Source organism: Delphinus delphis, chromosome 12, assembly GCF_949987515.2.
Source record: "Delphinus delphis chromosome 12, mDelDel1.2, whole genome shotgun sequence".
Classification (NCBI taxonomy): Eukaryota; Metazoa; Chordata; class Mammalia; order Artiodactyla; family Delphinidae; genus Delphinus; species Delphinus delphis.
In genome coordinates, this window is record NC_082694.2 from 50,192,550 (window position 1) to 50,207,039 (window position 14,490).

The 14,490-nt window shown below is 39.9% G+C and overlaps 1 protein-coding gene across 2 annotated transcripts in view; it reads left to right on the top strand.

Moving 5' to 3' along the window:
* Positions 1–309: 309 nt before the first annotated feature.
* FSHR (follicle stimulating hormone receptor) overlaps positions 310–14,490 on the top strand; it is a 162,962-nt gene continuing 148,781 nt past the window's right edge. For both annotated transcript variants that reach the window (XM_060027580.1, XM_060027581.1), the window contains exon 1: positions 310–461. In XM_060027580.1, coding sequence (XP_059883563.1) covers positions 310–461 — 152 coding nt within the window. The remainder of the gene's footprint in view (positions 462–14,490) is intronic.

Sequence of the window (14,490 nt, forward strand, 5' to 3'; positions counted from 1 at the left end):
ATTCCAGACATGCATCAAGGTTCTATTTGCTGTCTTCCTTGGGTCAGGGTGTAATAAACTCAATCAAGAAAGATAAGGGAGTAACTTATCTTGCTTCCCCTAAAATCAATGCTAGCACACAAGACATTTTGCTATTTGTCTGGAAGTGACTGAAGGGGGGTGGGGGGAAGCATCCCTGGGTGGGTCACGTGACCCTACCAGCTCCCAAGGCAGATCTCTTCTCACAAGGGCTCGGTGGGGAGCCTCTGAAACCTGTGCCGGTTTTTCTCTGCAGACGCAGGAAGAAAGCAGGTGGATGGATAAATAAACATGGCCTTGCTCCTGGTGGCCTTGCTCACATTCCTGAGCTTGGGCGCAGGATGTCATCATCGGATCTGCCACTGCTCTAACAGGGTTCTCCTCTGCCAGGAGAGCAAGGTGACAGAGATTCCCTCCGACCTCCCCAGGAATGCGGTTGAACTGTGAGTATCAGAGACAGTGGGAACGACAGCGTGGCCGGTATTGGTGTGTTGCATGCTATTATTATTTTCACATTGGACTGATAACTGTTGGGCTAAAATATTTCGGCCCTGACCAAAGGCTTACATAAAACAAACTCCCCCGGCCCAACACTCCCGCCCTGCGGTTCTCTAAGGATCGTAGTGAGACTTTGGCTCAGAATTGTCGGGGAAGGGCAGCACGGAGACCCAAATTCAAATGCAAAGGGAAGAGCTTTTCGTTGTTTTCAACACTTCTGCTCTTGGGTGCCATAGACTCTTTGGTGAAACCAGAGAAATAAAACTGAGAAAAATCAGAAACCTAGAAGAGTTAGGGTTGGAGGGAGAAAGACGCCTTCGATTTAAGTGGAAAGCGCGGTGTGTTTCCTGAGGACACTGAATTCAAGAAGGCAAGAGTCACTACTGCTTTGGAGGCACCAGCAAGTAATCCCTGAACTGAGACTCTGCTTCCTGGGGAAAAAGGAATTGTAAGGGAGGGAAGGGGTGTGAAAAAAGGAAGAAAGAAAAGAGAAAAGGAGGCAGAGAGGGATGGAGAGAGACAGGATAATCTTTCATACCCCTGGGAAAATGTGATTCCCAACTTTAGATTTTTACTGAACTATTTTAATAGGAAGTAGACGGACTCTAAGAATTGGACAAGATCTTAGACATCATTTCACTCTATCTCTTTACTTTGCAATGGAGGAATCCGGGGTCTGGAGAGTAAAGAGAATTGCCCAAACTCTCACAATGAGTTGAGGCAGAGCCTAAACTAGAAAGCAGGCCTTTCGCCTCACAGTCAACTATTCTTCCCTTAAAGTCCCATGTCCACTGCATTAGAGCAAGAGGAAAGCGGAACTGTTTAATTGTCCAATTACTATTGATATTTCCCCCGAGAACTGGCAAGTGGTGGCTGAGAGATTGTAGATCTGCTCAGTGGTTTTATCCCAAGGATTTGAAACAGAAGCTGCTATTCTGGAAGCCTGTTTTAATCTTGGTTCCCCAAAGCTATGCATGACTCTTATGTTACTGCAGAAGGTGGTCACCTTTTTGTTTACCAATTACCTTACCTACACTCAAACACGATGGTGCTGCACTTCAGATTTCCATTCAGGGACAAACGGCCGCAAGACTGACTAGGTTCTGCTTGTTCCTTTTTCCCTTGACATCACAAGCCCTCCATTCCTACCCAAAGGCAGCTGCAGCGGCAGGGAAAATAAGTGACCAACTGCGTGTTCTGGCTGAACCGCCTCAGGTGGACAGCTACTCCCGATTATAAGGAAGAACGCACCTATGCACAGGCTGCTTTCTTACTTGATCATAAACACAGGAGGGAGCCGGTGTACCTGAGCTCCTGTAAGAAGTCACCCATTCCTAAGCGACTCTGAACAATTACTGAACCTCTTTTGAGTCTCAGGTTCCTAACTTCTAGAGGGTTTAATACGACCTGCTTAGTCGGATGGAGGTGAACGCTAAATGATACAGCCCCCCAACACACACACACAATTTCTACCTCTCCTGGCCCTTCTCTTTTTTCAATGTTTCCCCATGGGCCAAGCAGCGCCAACCAGTCGCTAAAGCAGACAGCCTCTAACGAGACTTAATTTTACGGTGATACTCCTCTATCCAAAACTCCCTTCTGTGCTAGGCTGTCTGCTTTCTGGTATCTCTTTACTAGAAGAGAGAATTTTTTTCATTCTGCATAGAACAACAGGGAGTAGCCAGATGTGAGCCGCAGTCTGTGGAATGCCCACTTCTGATTTAGACTATAGCTGAGAGTGGTTGAATATTTCTGGCTTCAGTAGGGTTTAGGCAGCCTGAGACAACATAGCACCGTGAATAAAGTACTCAACTAGGTGAGCAGGGTCAGGAATGGAGGGAATTCTCAGGTTATAGTCACAGGTGGGCCTTTAATTGATTATGACAAGTCAGAGATGGAAGAGTGTGGACTCCAGATTGCAAGAGACCTGCGTTCTAACCCAGACTATGACACTGCTTTTTGTTCTATCACGTGGGCTCTTGGCTGTATCATGGAAATTGCAATGTGTACCTTTTTCAGAGTTGCTGTGAGGATTAAATGGAGGATTAAAACATCCAGCACAGTGCCTTGCAAGTTGCAGGGGAGGGGGGGATTGTTGTTGCTTTCGTCATCTGTAAAATACTAGAGAAAAAACACACCACAGAGGGCATTCAGGATGATCAAATGAATCAACAGGAATGAGAATGCTTTGAAAAATGGATGTAAAGCTCTTCATAACTTTGAGATAGTTTACAGCAACCCACTGATTTAAGAATAATCTCCTCCTCCTCCCAGTGGCCAGAGCTCTCCCTCTCCGTTCCCTTACTTTCCGAGTAAGAAAATGTGTTCCTTTAGGCTTTCAGTATTTTCCAAGAACTCAAGGAGCAGGTTTCATCCCGACCATGGGCAAAGGGTTTTTGATTTCAGACTTAACTTAGAAACTCAGCTTTACCTGGGGGCAGTCAATGAATCTAGAAAGGCCCCTTTGATCACGCTTAATTCTTCCTGGAGTTAGAATTTCTAAGAAGAATGTGAACACCCATTCAAAACTTGAAATTTTAAGTCTAAGTGACTGTGTGGATACAGATATCTTTTTCTCCAGCGGGGTCAGATGGCCACAATACTAGAAGAAAAGACTCCACTGATGGCCATTCTTGGCGTAGGGAGATCTGAGATTATATTATATAGGCTGCCTGTGTTGACCCCTCCCCTCACAGCAAGTTCCTGTATCTCATTGCCATCTCAACTGACCAGCACTTACTTCTAATTATCTAATTATATTTTTCCCTTTTATTTTCTTCCTTTGCTATATATTCCTCGTTTTGCTGTTTTGGTTTAGATCACTAGCCATATCCCATAACCATAGACTATTGTTTAGCTAGGAACTAGTTTAGTCTTTCCTTAGTAGGTCCTTCGTTCGGAGGGATGTTGTCAGTATTACGCCGAAAGGAAAGCCTTTCGCTATGCCAATACGGTTCTGTGATCTCCAAGAGGAAAATAGATTTTTTGATGCTTGCAAACAATTTCAATTGTGGAATTTTTTTCTTTAAGAGCGTCTTCCAGGATTAATATTCTGAGAACAGTTTGAGAAAGGCTGGTTCGAAGTTGGTCTATCCAACCCCAGCTACCAGTACAGAACCCCTGTAAAGTCTGCACTGCAGCCCAGATCCCCTGACTCCCAGTTCAGTGCTCAATAACAGCTAAAGGTGGACCTCTGGCTGATTTTCATTGCTTTACGCCTGACAAGCAACTATTTAAGACCACCATGTGTCCTCATGAAGGAGATGGTTCTGAACTATGGACTAAAGCCATAACAGAACTAGGTGTTACTCTTTCAGAGGTGTAGAAAGGGATGGATTATAAAACTACTAAAGCCACTGCTGACTTCTTCATTTGTTGAATATTGATAATTCAATTCACCTCATCATGTAGGTTTCATGTTTCCAATTGCCCACATCTAATGTTTTACAAACTCCCTTCATACTGCTACAAGAAGTAATTCTTTTTTTTCTTTGCCATCTTCTTTGTTTGGGATCTGAACATCTAAAGCCTGGATTAAATAATTATGTGCTAATCTACCTCCTTGCTACCAATCTCTCTCTTCTCCAAACCAGCCTGAACATCGTCATTCTAGACTTCTCCATTAAACACCACTGCCACAATGTTATGATTCCCCAGTTCACAATCATTCCGTGGCTCATCTTTCTGACTTTACCTCTCACCTTTCACCAACAGGAACCATCTACTCCGCCAGGCTGATAAAGACTTGCTCTCAAGCTCAGTTTGTGTCCCGGGGTGTTTATGTCATACATATGTCATACATATTACATGCTTATGTAATCTTCAATTACTTCTTTGTCTCTTGAAATCCAACCTACTTATCATAAGCTTACTCAAAGGTGGCTTCCCTGACCATTACATTTTCATTTAATCTGAATCCCGGTGCCGTTCATTTCATAATCTTGCTTTGCCCTTAATTTTTCGTATGTATCTTATTTCCACAACTGAAGTGAAAATTTCCTTTGTACTCCTTATTGTGCCTGGCTCAATGCAATGTAGTTTCTGGGGCCTCGATTACATGTAGAACAAATGGTACAATAAATAAGGGGGAATTGCATCTATTTATTTGCTCCGCTCCTCAGTATCGAAGAAAAGATTCTTATAAAAGATGATTATTGCTCTCCCTGTGGTGAACTACTATAGGATTTGATAGTTTCCTTGTTTTCTTCGCTTTTTTATGTGTTTATTTTTTTTTAATGCCTGTATATCATTCTGGAATCCATTAGTTTATTCAGAAAGAGAGATACATAGACTAGAAACAAAGTCTACTAAGTTAAAGGCTGAATATTCCATATTTTAGGCACGCCACTCAGTTCTCTTGACTTAATAATACCTGTCTCTCTATTTCTAAAAAGCATACTGAAAGGATGAGTGAAATTACCTAAACAAAATCACTTGAAACCAGATAAAAATGTTCAAAGAAATATAATTTTTGCCAATTAAGGTCAAATTCCAAAGCCTGAATGTTAGGTTTCTTGTGTTTCCCAGATGTGCTTTGATTATTGTAGTCTGCTTGGATATTAAAACCAAACACCCCACTGTGCAGATTGCTCTGGGTGCCCATATCTGGAGACTCTTACTGTCTTGTTTAGATATTTCTTTGAAAGAAACAAACAGCACAGTTTTCATGCTAATGCATACATAAGCTTTCCTCTCAAAACAAAACCCTGCACCTACTTTAGTGAGAAATGATATGTCTATGTCCAACATTTGGAATTTAATTGGACTGGGGTAAGGAAGGTTTATATTTCCTGCAGAGGAATCAGAAAAAGGAACAGCTATAGAATGCAGTAACTTGAAAGGGGAAAAGTAAAAATTATATTGCAGCGGAAATAAATTCTTTAAAGTAGAAGATGAAATCTACTCTGAGAATTGGCTAAGAGCTATAATTTACAGAGTCATTTCAGCTATTGAAAAGTAAGGGTTTGATAGGGTAGAACTGCACTACTTGGTGATGATAAAATCCCCTTGCTTACCTAAAGGTCAGTGCTGTCCTTCCTCTCCCAAGTCTTCTGCCAAAGAAGCCTAAGCTTCAGAAGCAGGAAATCTTGGCAGCAAATGGAAAATTCATTTAACGTTTGATTTTCCTTCTCCAAAACCACTAATTGGGTTATCCAGTCACTGTGGTTGATTGGACTATTTATTTTTAAGCTGTTAGATTTAAACTCTCCAATTTAGCTTTATTTAGACTAGATTCTAGCTTATATATCCCATAAGGTCACCTAGGAAAGAGAGTAATTATTTTTAATTGCTTAGGATCTGATGATCATAATGAGAATTGGACGTTTCTTCTTAATCTGACCTCTCCCTGAAGTATCTCTGGGCATGTTTTGGGTCTCTGACCTGAACATGTTATTACCTTGTTCTTTCATATGGAATATGGCAACTGATCTGAAAGTCTTCAAGGGATGTTCAAAAACTCTTTTTGGGTAAAGCAACCAAACCCTTGCCATAGACCTGAAGTCAATTATAGTTTTAGTCTCAGGAGTGGCTAGCGTCTACTCTCTCTCATACCCTCTCCCAGAGTTGGCTCTCTTTTCAGCTAGAGCCAACACACAGCCATCACAGAATCCTGTTATCACAAATCTGGAAAACATGGCTCTCTTTACAGCATGAGCCAACTTTTGTATCTCCTTGATTCTAAGACTGATGAAAACTTCTAAGAAATAGGAACCCTAAGAGTTCAGCTGTTTCAATGAATCAGAAAGATCAATTGAGGATATGGGAGAGAAAATTCATCAGTAGATTGGTGAAAGGTGGAAGTAAAACAGTGCTGAGGTTTCTTTCAATTTTGAAATGCTTTGATTTTACAAACATCTTCAGGCATCAAACTTCCCAAAACCAACAGGCTTTTTCTAGGCCTCCAGAGTCCAACACGTATGTAATTCCTAAATTTCTGTATTTCCGTTGTGGGATTTTGAAGGGGGGTGTGGTTCTTAGGCTTAATAGACAGTTCTGTTAAGTTCTGTTATTTATAAATGCAACACGGAAAACCTCCCCACAGACACCTCTCTATGGTTACTTTCAGTTTGGGGTTTTAAACAAAGACTTTGTGAGGGATCCCAGCTCCAAAAATAACTTTGTAACTAGATAAACAGAGGCTGATTGGAGGTCATGGAACATTTCATGCAGAACCTCCTGGAATAGAAGGGCATTGAAAAAATAAAAGAAGAGCCAGAGCCTTGAGCACTCGATTTCAGGAGTGGCCCCAGGATAAAATATCCTGTCCCTTCTAAGAAAGTCTACTAAGTTTTGGTTCAGAAGATAGGATCACATCCCTAGAAGACAGGGTGCCTATACTTGTGCTTCACTCATCAGCTCAGGGTAACAGCTTCTGAATCAGCCTCTATGCCTTCAGCCTTCTCCCCTCCCAACCCTCTGCTCTGAGTCCTGGCTCTGGTTTAATTCCTCTGTGGGCTCCAATGCCCAGATTCAGGACAAAAGTCCAAAGTCATAAGTTTGACATTAAGTTCCTCCATATTTTGTCCTCAAATTTAAGTCTCCTGTCATCTCTCTCAGCTTCTAGCCTTTCTACGCTTTGCTCTATGGACTATTTCCTAATCCACAGCTCCCAAACATACCTTTTATTCCCCTATCTAAATACTATTATTTTCTCCAACCTGAAATGAATCCTACTCTAATAGAGTCAGCTTTTGAGACCAGGTAAGATGCTCATTTTTCATGAAGTTTTCTTTCAACATCAAATATTTATTGATTATATTTGTGCAAGGCACTATACTGGACACTTGGGAGAAAAGAATCAATAGGGGAGGCACGGGGCCTGTTCTCATGGAGCTGCTAAAAGAGAAGAGTATCAAACAAGAAACGACAATAATGCTTTTCCTCACTTTTACCCACAACAATAAAAATCCCCCTCAGAACCTGGAACGGTCACTGTCAAAACCACTCATTTGACAATTAACTGCAAGTTGCCTTGTACAGTCTGAAATCATAGATTGTGAGAGTTGGAAGAAACAGATGCCTAATGACGGCCAATGAGGAGACGTCTGCCTGCCTGATGCCAGAGAAAAAATGGATGCGAAGACGGGTGTCTGCCTGTCCCATCTACAATAGATTTGCTCTTTTGACCACCTAGGGTTGATTTCAGGAACTGTGCAGGGCCACTTCCAGACACCTTATTTTTTTAAAAGGTCAGAAACTCCTATCTTTATTTTACAAGGAAAACACAGCCCTCAAATAAAACAGAATGACAAACGAACACCAGCAAATTTATGGTAAGGCTTAACTGGCAGATGTCGAAATATTTAAGTTTGACTAGAAATTTTCAAATTGGGCAAATACAAGGGTCTGGGTCCTTTGAGTTGGGATAGAGGAGAAGGGTACAGAAGGTGGAAAACAGCACCAAAAGTGGAAGCTTAGGCTGCACTGTTTTCTTTGCTACCCTCATAATTTCCTGAAGCTGCTTGTGCCCGTGAATACTATTAAGTGATATAGGGGAGACAGTGGGTAAAAGGAGTTTATGTGTCAATGCACAGTGTATGACAGCTTCCCTTCAGAGCAGCTGAACGTCATCTAATCTGGTAATCACACAGAGTTAGTCTTAACAAAGCCCAGATGTCTCTTCTGAAAATGATATACATTAAAAACGTCTACCTTGGCATAAGCAGGCCACTAATAAATTCTTGAATGCTCTAGAATTTATAAGCAATTTCTCTTCCTTCTAAATTTCAAACTGTTTTTGCATGGCTATGTTTAGAATAGAAAAACAAATTGAATGCAAAAAAAAATAAATGATCACTCTCCATCATCAGATCACAGCCTGAGCAAGTATCAACAGTCAGCCCCAAACCCTTCCACTGCCATACGCCCACCAAGGCTAATTTCCGCTCAGGGCAGGAAGGAATTTAATTGGTGTTTCTTTATGGTGTTTCTTTCTTCATTTAATTGGTGTTTCTTTTATGGGCAAGCAGTGTAGACTTTCCATAAGTAAATATATTGGGGGTGGGGTGCAGCAGAAAATACAAGAAACACTCTTTTAACTTAGAAAACAAACTGGAAAGGCAATGAAAGCAAATATGAGATTTATGGTGAACAGCAAAGCGGTCATCTGGAATCCTGCACACAGTAGCAACATTGTTTATCAGGCCCCTGATTGTGAAAATCGGCTGAGCTCCTTCAATAAGAACATACCGTCTTAGAATGGCATCTGATTCCCCCAAACAAATATTAGGCACAAGAGGAAAGAGAACAAACAGTTGTGATAACCAGATAGGAAAATTACAAAGTAGCTCTGGAAGCAGAGCTATAGGGTAAGAAGAAACAAAACAAGAGCCACAGAAGTATAAATAAAAGGAGGGGCTGGGCCACTGAGTCGGGGAATCACTGTGTCAATATCTAGGTCTTGCCTCTTGGGCCGGGCAAAGTCCCTGGAGAAGATTCTTCCAAGCTCCTACCTGGAGAGTGAAGCCCTACTGCCAGCATTCTGATGGCTGGGGAGAAGGGCTGGGGGTCTCAGCATCCGGCAGCCATAAGTGGTCTCTGTGATCTCCAGTTCAGAAACTCTCTATTCTACTCTCTTTAAAGAATAAACCTATCTGCCTATGTTTTCCTCTCGGAGTCTTATGGTTTCTGCTCCTATATTTAGGTCTTTAATCTGTTTTGAGTTTATTTTTGTATATGGTGTTAGAGAGTGTTCTAATTCTTTGTTTTACATGTAGCTGTCCAGTTTTCCCAGCACCACTTACTGAAGAGATTGTCTTTTCTCCATTGTATATTCTTGACTCCTTTGTTGAAGAGTAATTGGCCACAAATTTGTTGGTTTAGTTCTGGACTCTATTCTGTTCCATTGATCTATGTGTCTGTTTTTGTGCCAGTATCATATTGTTTTGATTACTGTAGCTTTGTAGTATAGTCTGAAGTCAGGGCACATGATTCCTTCAGCTCTGTTCTTCTTTCTCAAGATTGTTTTAGCTATCTGGAGTCTTTTGTGTTTCCATACAAATTTTTAACTTATTTGTTCTACTTCTGTAAAAAACGACATTGGTATTTTGATAGGGATTACATTAAATCTGTAGATTGCCTTGGGTAGTATGGTCATTTTAACAATATCTTTTTATTACTGACTTGTGAGAATTTGTGGTACATTCTAGATACAAGTCCCTTATCAGATGTATGATCTGCAAGTATTTTGTCCCATTCTGTGGGTTGTCTTTTCACCTTCTTGGTGGTGTCCTTTGAAGCACAAAGTTTTTAATATTGATAAAATCCAGTGTATTTTTTGTTGTTGTGATATTTGGTTTTGGTTTCATATCCAAGAATTCCTTGCCAAATCCAAGGTCACGAAAATTTATTTCTATGTTTTCTTCTGAGACTTAAAGTTTTAGATCTTACATGTTGGTCTTTGATCCATTTTGATTTAATTTTTGTATATGATGTCAAGTAATTGTCCAACATCATTTTTTGCATGTGGCTATCCAGTTGTCCCAACACCATTTGTTGAAAAGACTATTTTTCCCCTACTGAATAGTCTTGGCATCTTTGTTGAAAATTATTTGTCCATAGAGATGTGAATTTATTTCTGGACTCTAAATTCTGTTCCATTGATCTATATATCTATCCTTGTATCAGTACCAAACTGTCTTGGTTGTATGGAGAATGTTCCATGTGCACTTGAGAAGACTGTATAATCTCTTGTTGTTGGGTTGAGGGTTCTATACATGTCTGTTAGATCTAGTTGGTTTATAGCATTGTTCAAGTCTCCTATATATTTGTTGATCTTCTGTCTAGTTGTTCTATTATTGAAAGCAGGGTAGTGAAGTCTTCCACTTTTATTTTCAAATAACCTATTTCTTAATTTCTGTCAGTTTTTGCTTCACATATATTGGTGCTCTGTTATTAGGTATATATATGTTTTTAACTGTTACATCTTCCTGATGGATAGAAACTGTTATCCTCATAAAATATTCCTCTTTATATCTAGCAACACTGTTTTGTTTTAAAGTCTCTTTTTTCTTATATTAGTATAGCTACTCCAGATTTCCTGTGACTGGTATTAGTATAGCTGGTATTTGTATAGCTACTCCAGATTTCCTATGGCTGCTATTTGCATGATGTATATACTATTTCAATCCTTTTACTTTGAGTCTATTTGTGCCTTTGAGTTTAATATGTGTCCTTTAGAAAATATATGGCTAGACCATATTTTTAGTCTAGTTTGTTAATCTCTGTCTTACGACTGGATTGTTTGATCCATTCACATTTAATGTTATTACTGATATAGGTGGATTTACATTCGCCATTTTTGTTTTCATCTGACTTTGGTTTTATTTACATCTGACTTTTTGTTTTCTATATGTCTCATGTCTTTTTTCTTCCTCTATTCCTCATTTACTACTTTCTTTCACATCAAGTGAATCTTTTCTAATGTAGCTTTTAAATTTTTTAATGACTTTTTATTATATTTTTGAGATTTTGTTTTTCTAGTGGTTGCTCTAAGGTTTATCACATGCATCTTATCAGAATCAGCTAGGTTAATGAGAAAGAGAGAGAGAGAGCGCAAGCTGTATGGTGTGGAATATGTTACCCCTATATAGCTCTACTCCCTAACAATTAAGAGAAGAAAAGAAAAAAATTTGCAGTTATAGAGTCTTTTATAATTACATAATTACCTTTACCAACGCTTTTCGCTTGTGTGGATTTGAATTACTATCAGGGGTCACTTGTTTCAGCCTGAAAAACTTCCTTTAACATTTCTTATAAGGCAGGTCTAATAGCAACAAATTCTCTAAGCTTTTGTTTACCTTAGAAAACCTTTATTTTGCCTTCATTTTTGAAACATGGGGTTTCTGGTTATAGTGTTCTTGGTTAACAGGGTTTTTTTTTCTTTGAACACTATAAATATGTTATCCCAGCTCCACCTCTGGTCTCCATTGTTTCTGATGAGAAGTGAGCTGTTAACCTTGTTGATGGTCCCTTGTAAGTAATGAGTCATTCTTCTCTTGCTGCTTTCAAGATTTTCTCCTTGTCTTTGATTTTCAGCATTTTTACTGTATTGTGTTTGTTTATGGGTCTCTTTGTGTATATTCTACTGGAATAATATTGAGCTTACTAGATGTTTTCAATAAATCTAGGAGGTTTTCAGCTATTATTTTTCCAAATTTTTTTTCCTCCTTTTTCTTTCTCCTCTCCCCGATACTTCCATTATGCACATATTGGTGTGCTCAATTTTGTCCCATATTTCTCTGAGGTTCTCTTCATTTTTCTTCATTCTTTTTTTCTGTTTTTGGCTTGCATAATCATTATTGGTTTATTTTCAGTTTTTCTATTTCTTTCTTCTGCAAGTTCAAATCTACTGTGATTTGAGACACTCGTGATTTTTTTAAATTTCATTTTATTTTTTAAAATAATTGCTATCTCTTTATTTATATTCTCTATTCAATGCAATATTGTCAGCATATTTTCCTCTATTTCTTTAATCATGCTTTTCTTTACTTCTGTGAACATATTCATAATGACTATGTTCAAATATATTTCTGTTAAATCTGACATCTGGTTATTCTCACAGGCAGTTTCTGTTGCCTGTTTTATTTTCCTGTTTCTTTGTATCCCTTTGATTTTTGGGTTTTTTTTTTCTTTCTTTTTCTTCTTTTTATTTTTTTGCTGGAAACAACATTTCAGATAATCTATTGTAGCATTCTGGGTACTGGTTCCACCTCCATGACTTATTAGTGCTGTTTGTTTGTTTGTTGTTTGGTGACTACTAGCTAGATTATTTTAGTGAAAGCCTTTGATGTTGATTATCAAGAAGGCACAGCTTTGAATATGCCCACAGTCGCCCTGGGAAGACAAGGTATTGGCAGGGCTCCCTTCCATTCTTTCCCTGACCACACCCAGATGTTAAACTTTACTACTTGCAGGCAGATTATGCTACTACTTTCAACAATTCCCAGGGCACAAATTCCTCTATAAACTAATCCAGTCAAATTGTGGCTCCTTCAAATAATCATTTACGGGGTCAATGTTTGATATCCATTCTGACCCCAGAGGGACTCCTTCCAGCTGTCTTATTCCCCCGGTTCTCTCCTGCAAACTAATTGTCCTACGTTATGTATCTATTAGATCCATGAATATCCCAATTGCCTTTACCATACCTTTGCTGTTCTTGAGAGTGCTCTCAGGCTTAAACTTCTCCATCCTCTGCTGCAAATGAAATCAGTTCCCTTGGGAAGAGAATACCAGATACGCACTTCACAGTCTGCTTCTCACTTCGGGCAAAATCTCAGCCAGGGCTCTGGAGCCAGGAGTGGATTCAAAGGCAAACTTCTCTCTGATACCCTCATTCCAGGAGTTAAACACTTGAAGGAAGGTAGAGTAACAACCTGAGATGTTCTTGGCTTGATTCTTTTGGCTTGGAACCACCACCTCATGAGCCCTGGGAAGAGTTTTGGATCTCCAATATTCTCAGCAGGCCATACCCAAGATAGAGCCTCTGGTGCACAAGTGTGCCTTGGTTAAAAAGAAAGGAGCTCCCACTTCCCAACCACACTTGCCCAGAATGCAGCCTCAGCAACACGCAGCTGGAGGCAGAATGAGAAATGCTGAAGTCCTGCTTCTCCTGGAAGAAAGCCCTCCACCTGGAAGCTGGGAAGAGACGAAACCCTGTGTTCTTGACTTCTTGCCTTCTGGAGTAGAGTCTCCACTTCTCTGAGGTGGGAGGGGAGAGGGAGGCCGTAGTTTTGATTTAAGTAACACACTCTTGCCTTTTCTTAACTAGATTTTCATAGATTTTCTTGAATAGATGTTTCCTCCTTTGCTCTTTGCCCTTAGGACCATTTCCAGAGGCTTTGAATAGTTTTCTTTCTTCTTCGGTTGGTTTGCTTTGTTTTTATAATTTTTACCAGGTTCACTACAGAGCTGGTCAGCTGAGCTCCTCACACAGTCGTGCTGAAAATCAATCACACCACTATGTTCTTGATCAAGCAAAGCAAAGGGGGAGCTGGTTGTGACTGAAAGCAGAAAAGCAGTCAGGTACCCAGGATTATCCTCTCTGAAGTTCTTGGTGTGCCCTTGAACAAAGGAGGACAGTTGGGCAAGCCAGGAATAAATTTTTCACCCCATTTTTACTTTGATGTTTTTCATATACATTATTAGTTTTAAATAATTCAGTACACATGTCCTAAATGTTGGTCTGGTGAATAGTAATGGCTCTATCACCTACCAAATAAGGCCACTAACTGCTTTCTTGGCAGGCATACCAGTTTCTTAAACATTGTGATATGGCGAGCAAAACAAGTGGAAATGGAATTATACCTGAAAGGATGGTTTCCAGGGTTGTTCTAGTTTATTAGATCAAAAGAGAAAAACAGATTTCTTTCCTCCCGAGCAGGCTAGAGACAAAATGACCTTCTCCCTGCGTGTTGACAGTCCTGACCATTTGACTGAAGTAATTTCAGCAACAGGGAGCATGCAGTTGTACCAAATGGAAAACAAGCCAAAAGCAACGTCAAAATCTTGAGTTCAGCATCTTCCCCGAAAAATCACTGAGACCCTAAACAAAGTGGTACATCATACACGACCTGCTACTACACGCATCACACCTTTATTGAATACTTACTGTGTGTACAGCCATTTGCTGGGATATAAGAGCCCATTTTGCAGCCCTGACATATGACCCTTTTAATGTAGCTAAAGAGAGTAGACACACACAGAGACGTAGAAAAAGAGAACAAGGCTTTTCAAGTGATCATGTGATAACACAATAAGGACAGGGAATTGAGGACAAAATTTGACTACTGTGGAAGTTCCTTGAAGGGAGAGGTACCCACACTCGCAATAAACAAACAAGGGTACTTCCTTGAATAGGTGAGATATGTGGTGGATATAAAGAAAAAAAGATTTGAATATGTAACAGTGAGGGAAGATGCTTAGTAGATAGAAAGAACACCTGGAGAGCTAGTCCAACAGCAGCAAATCAAA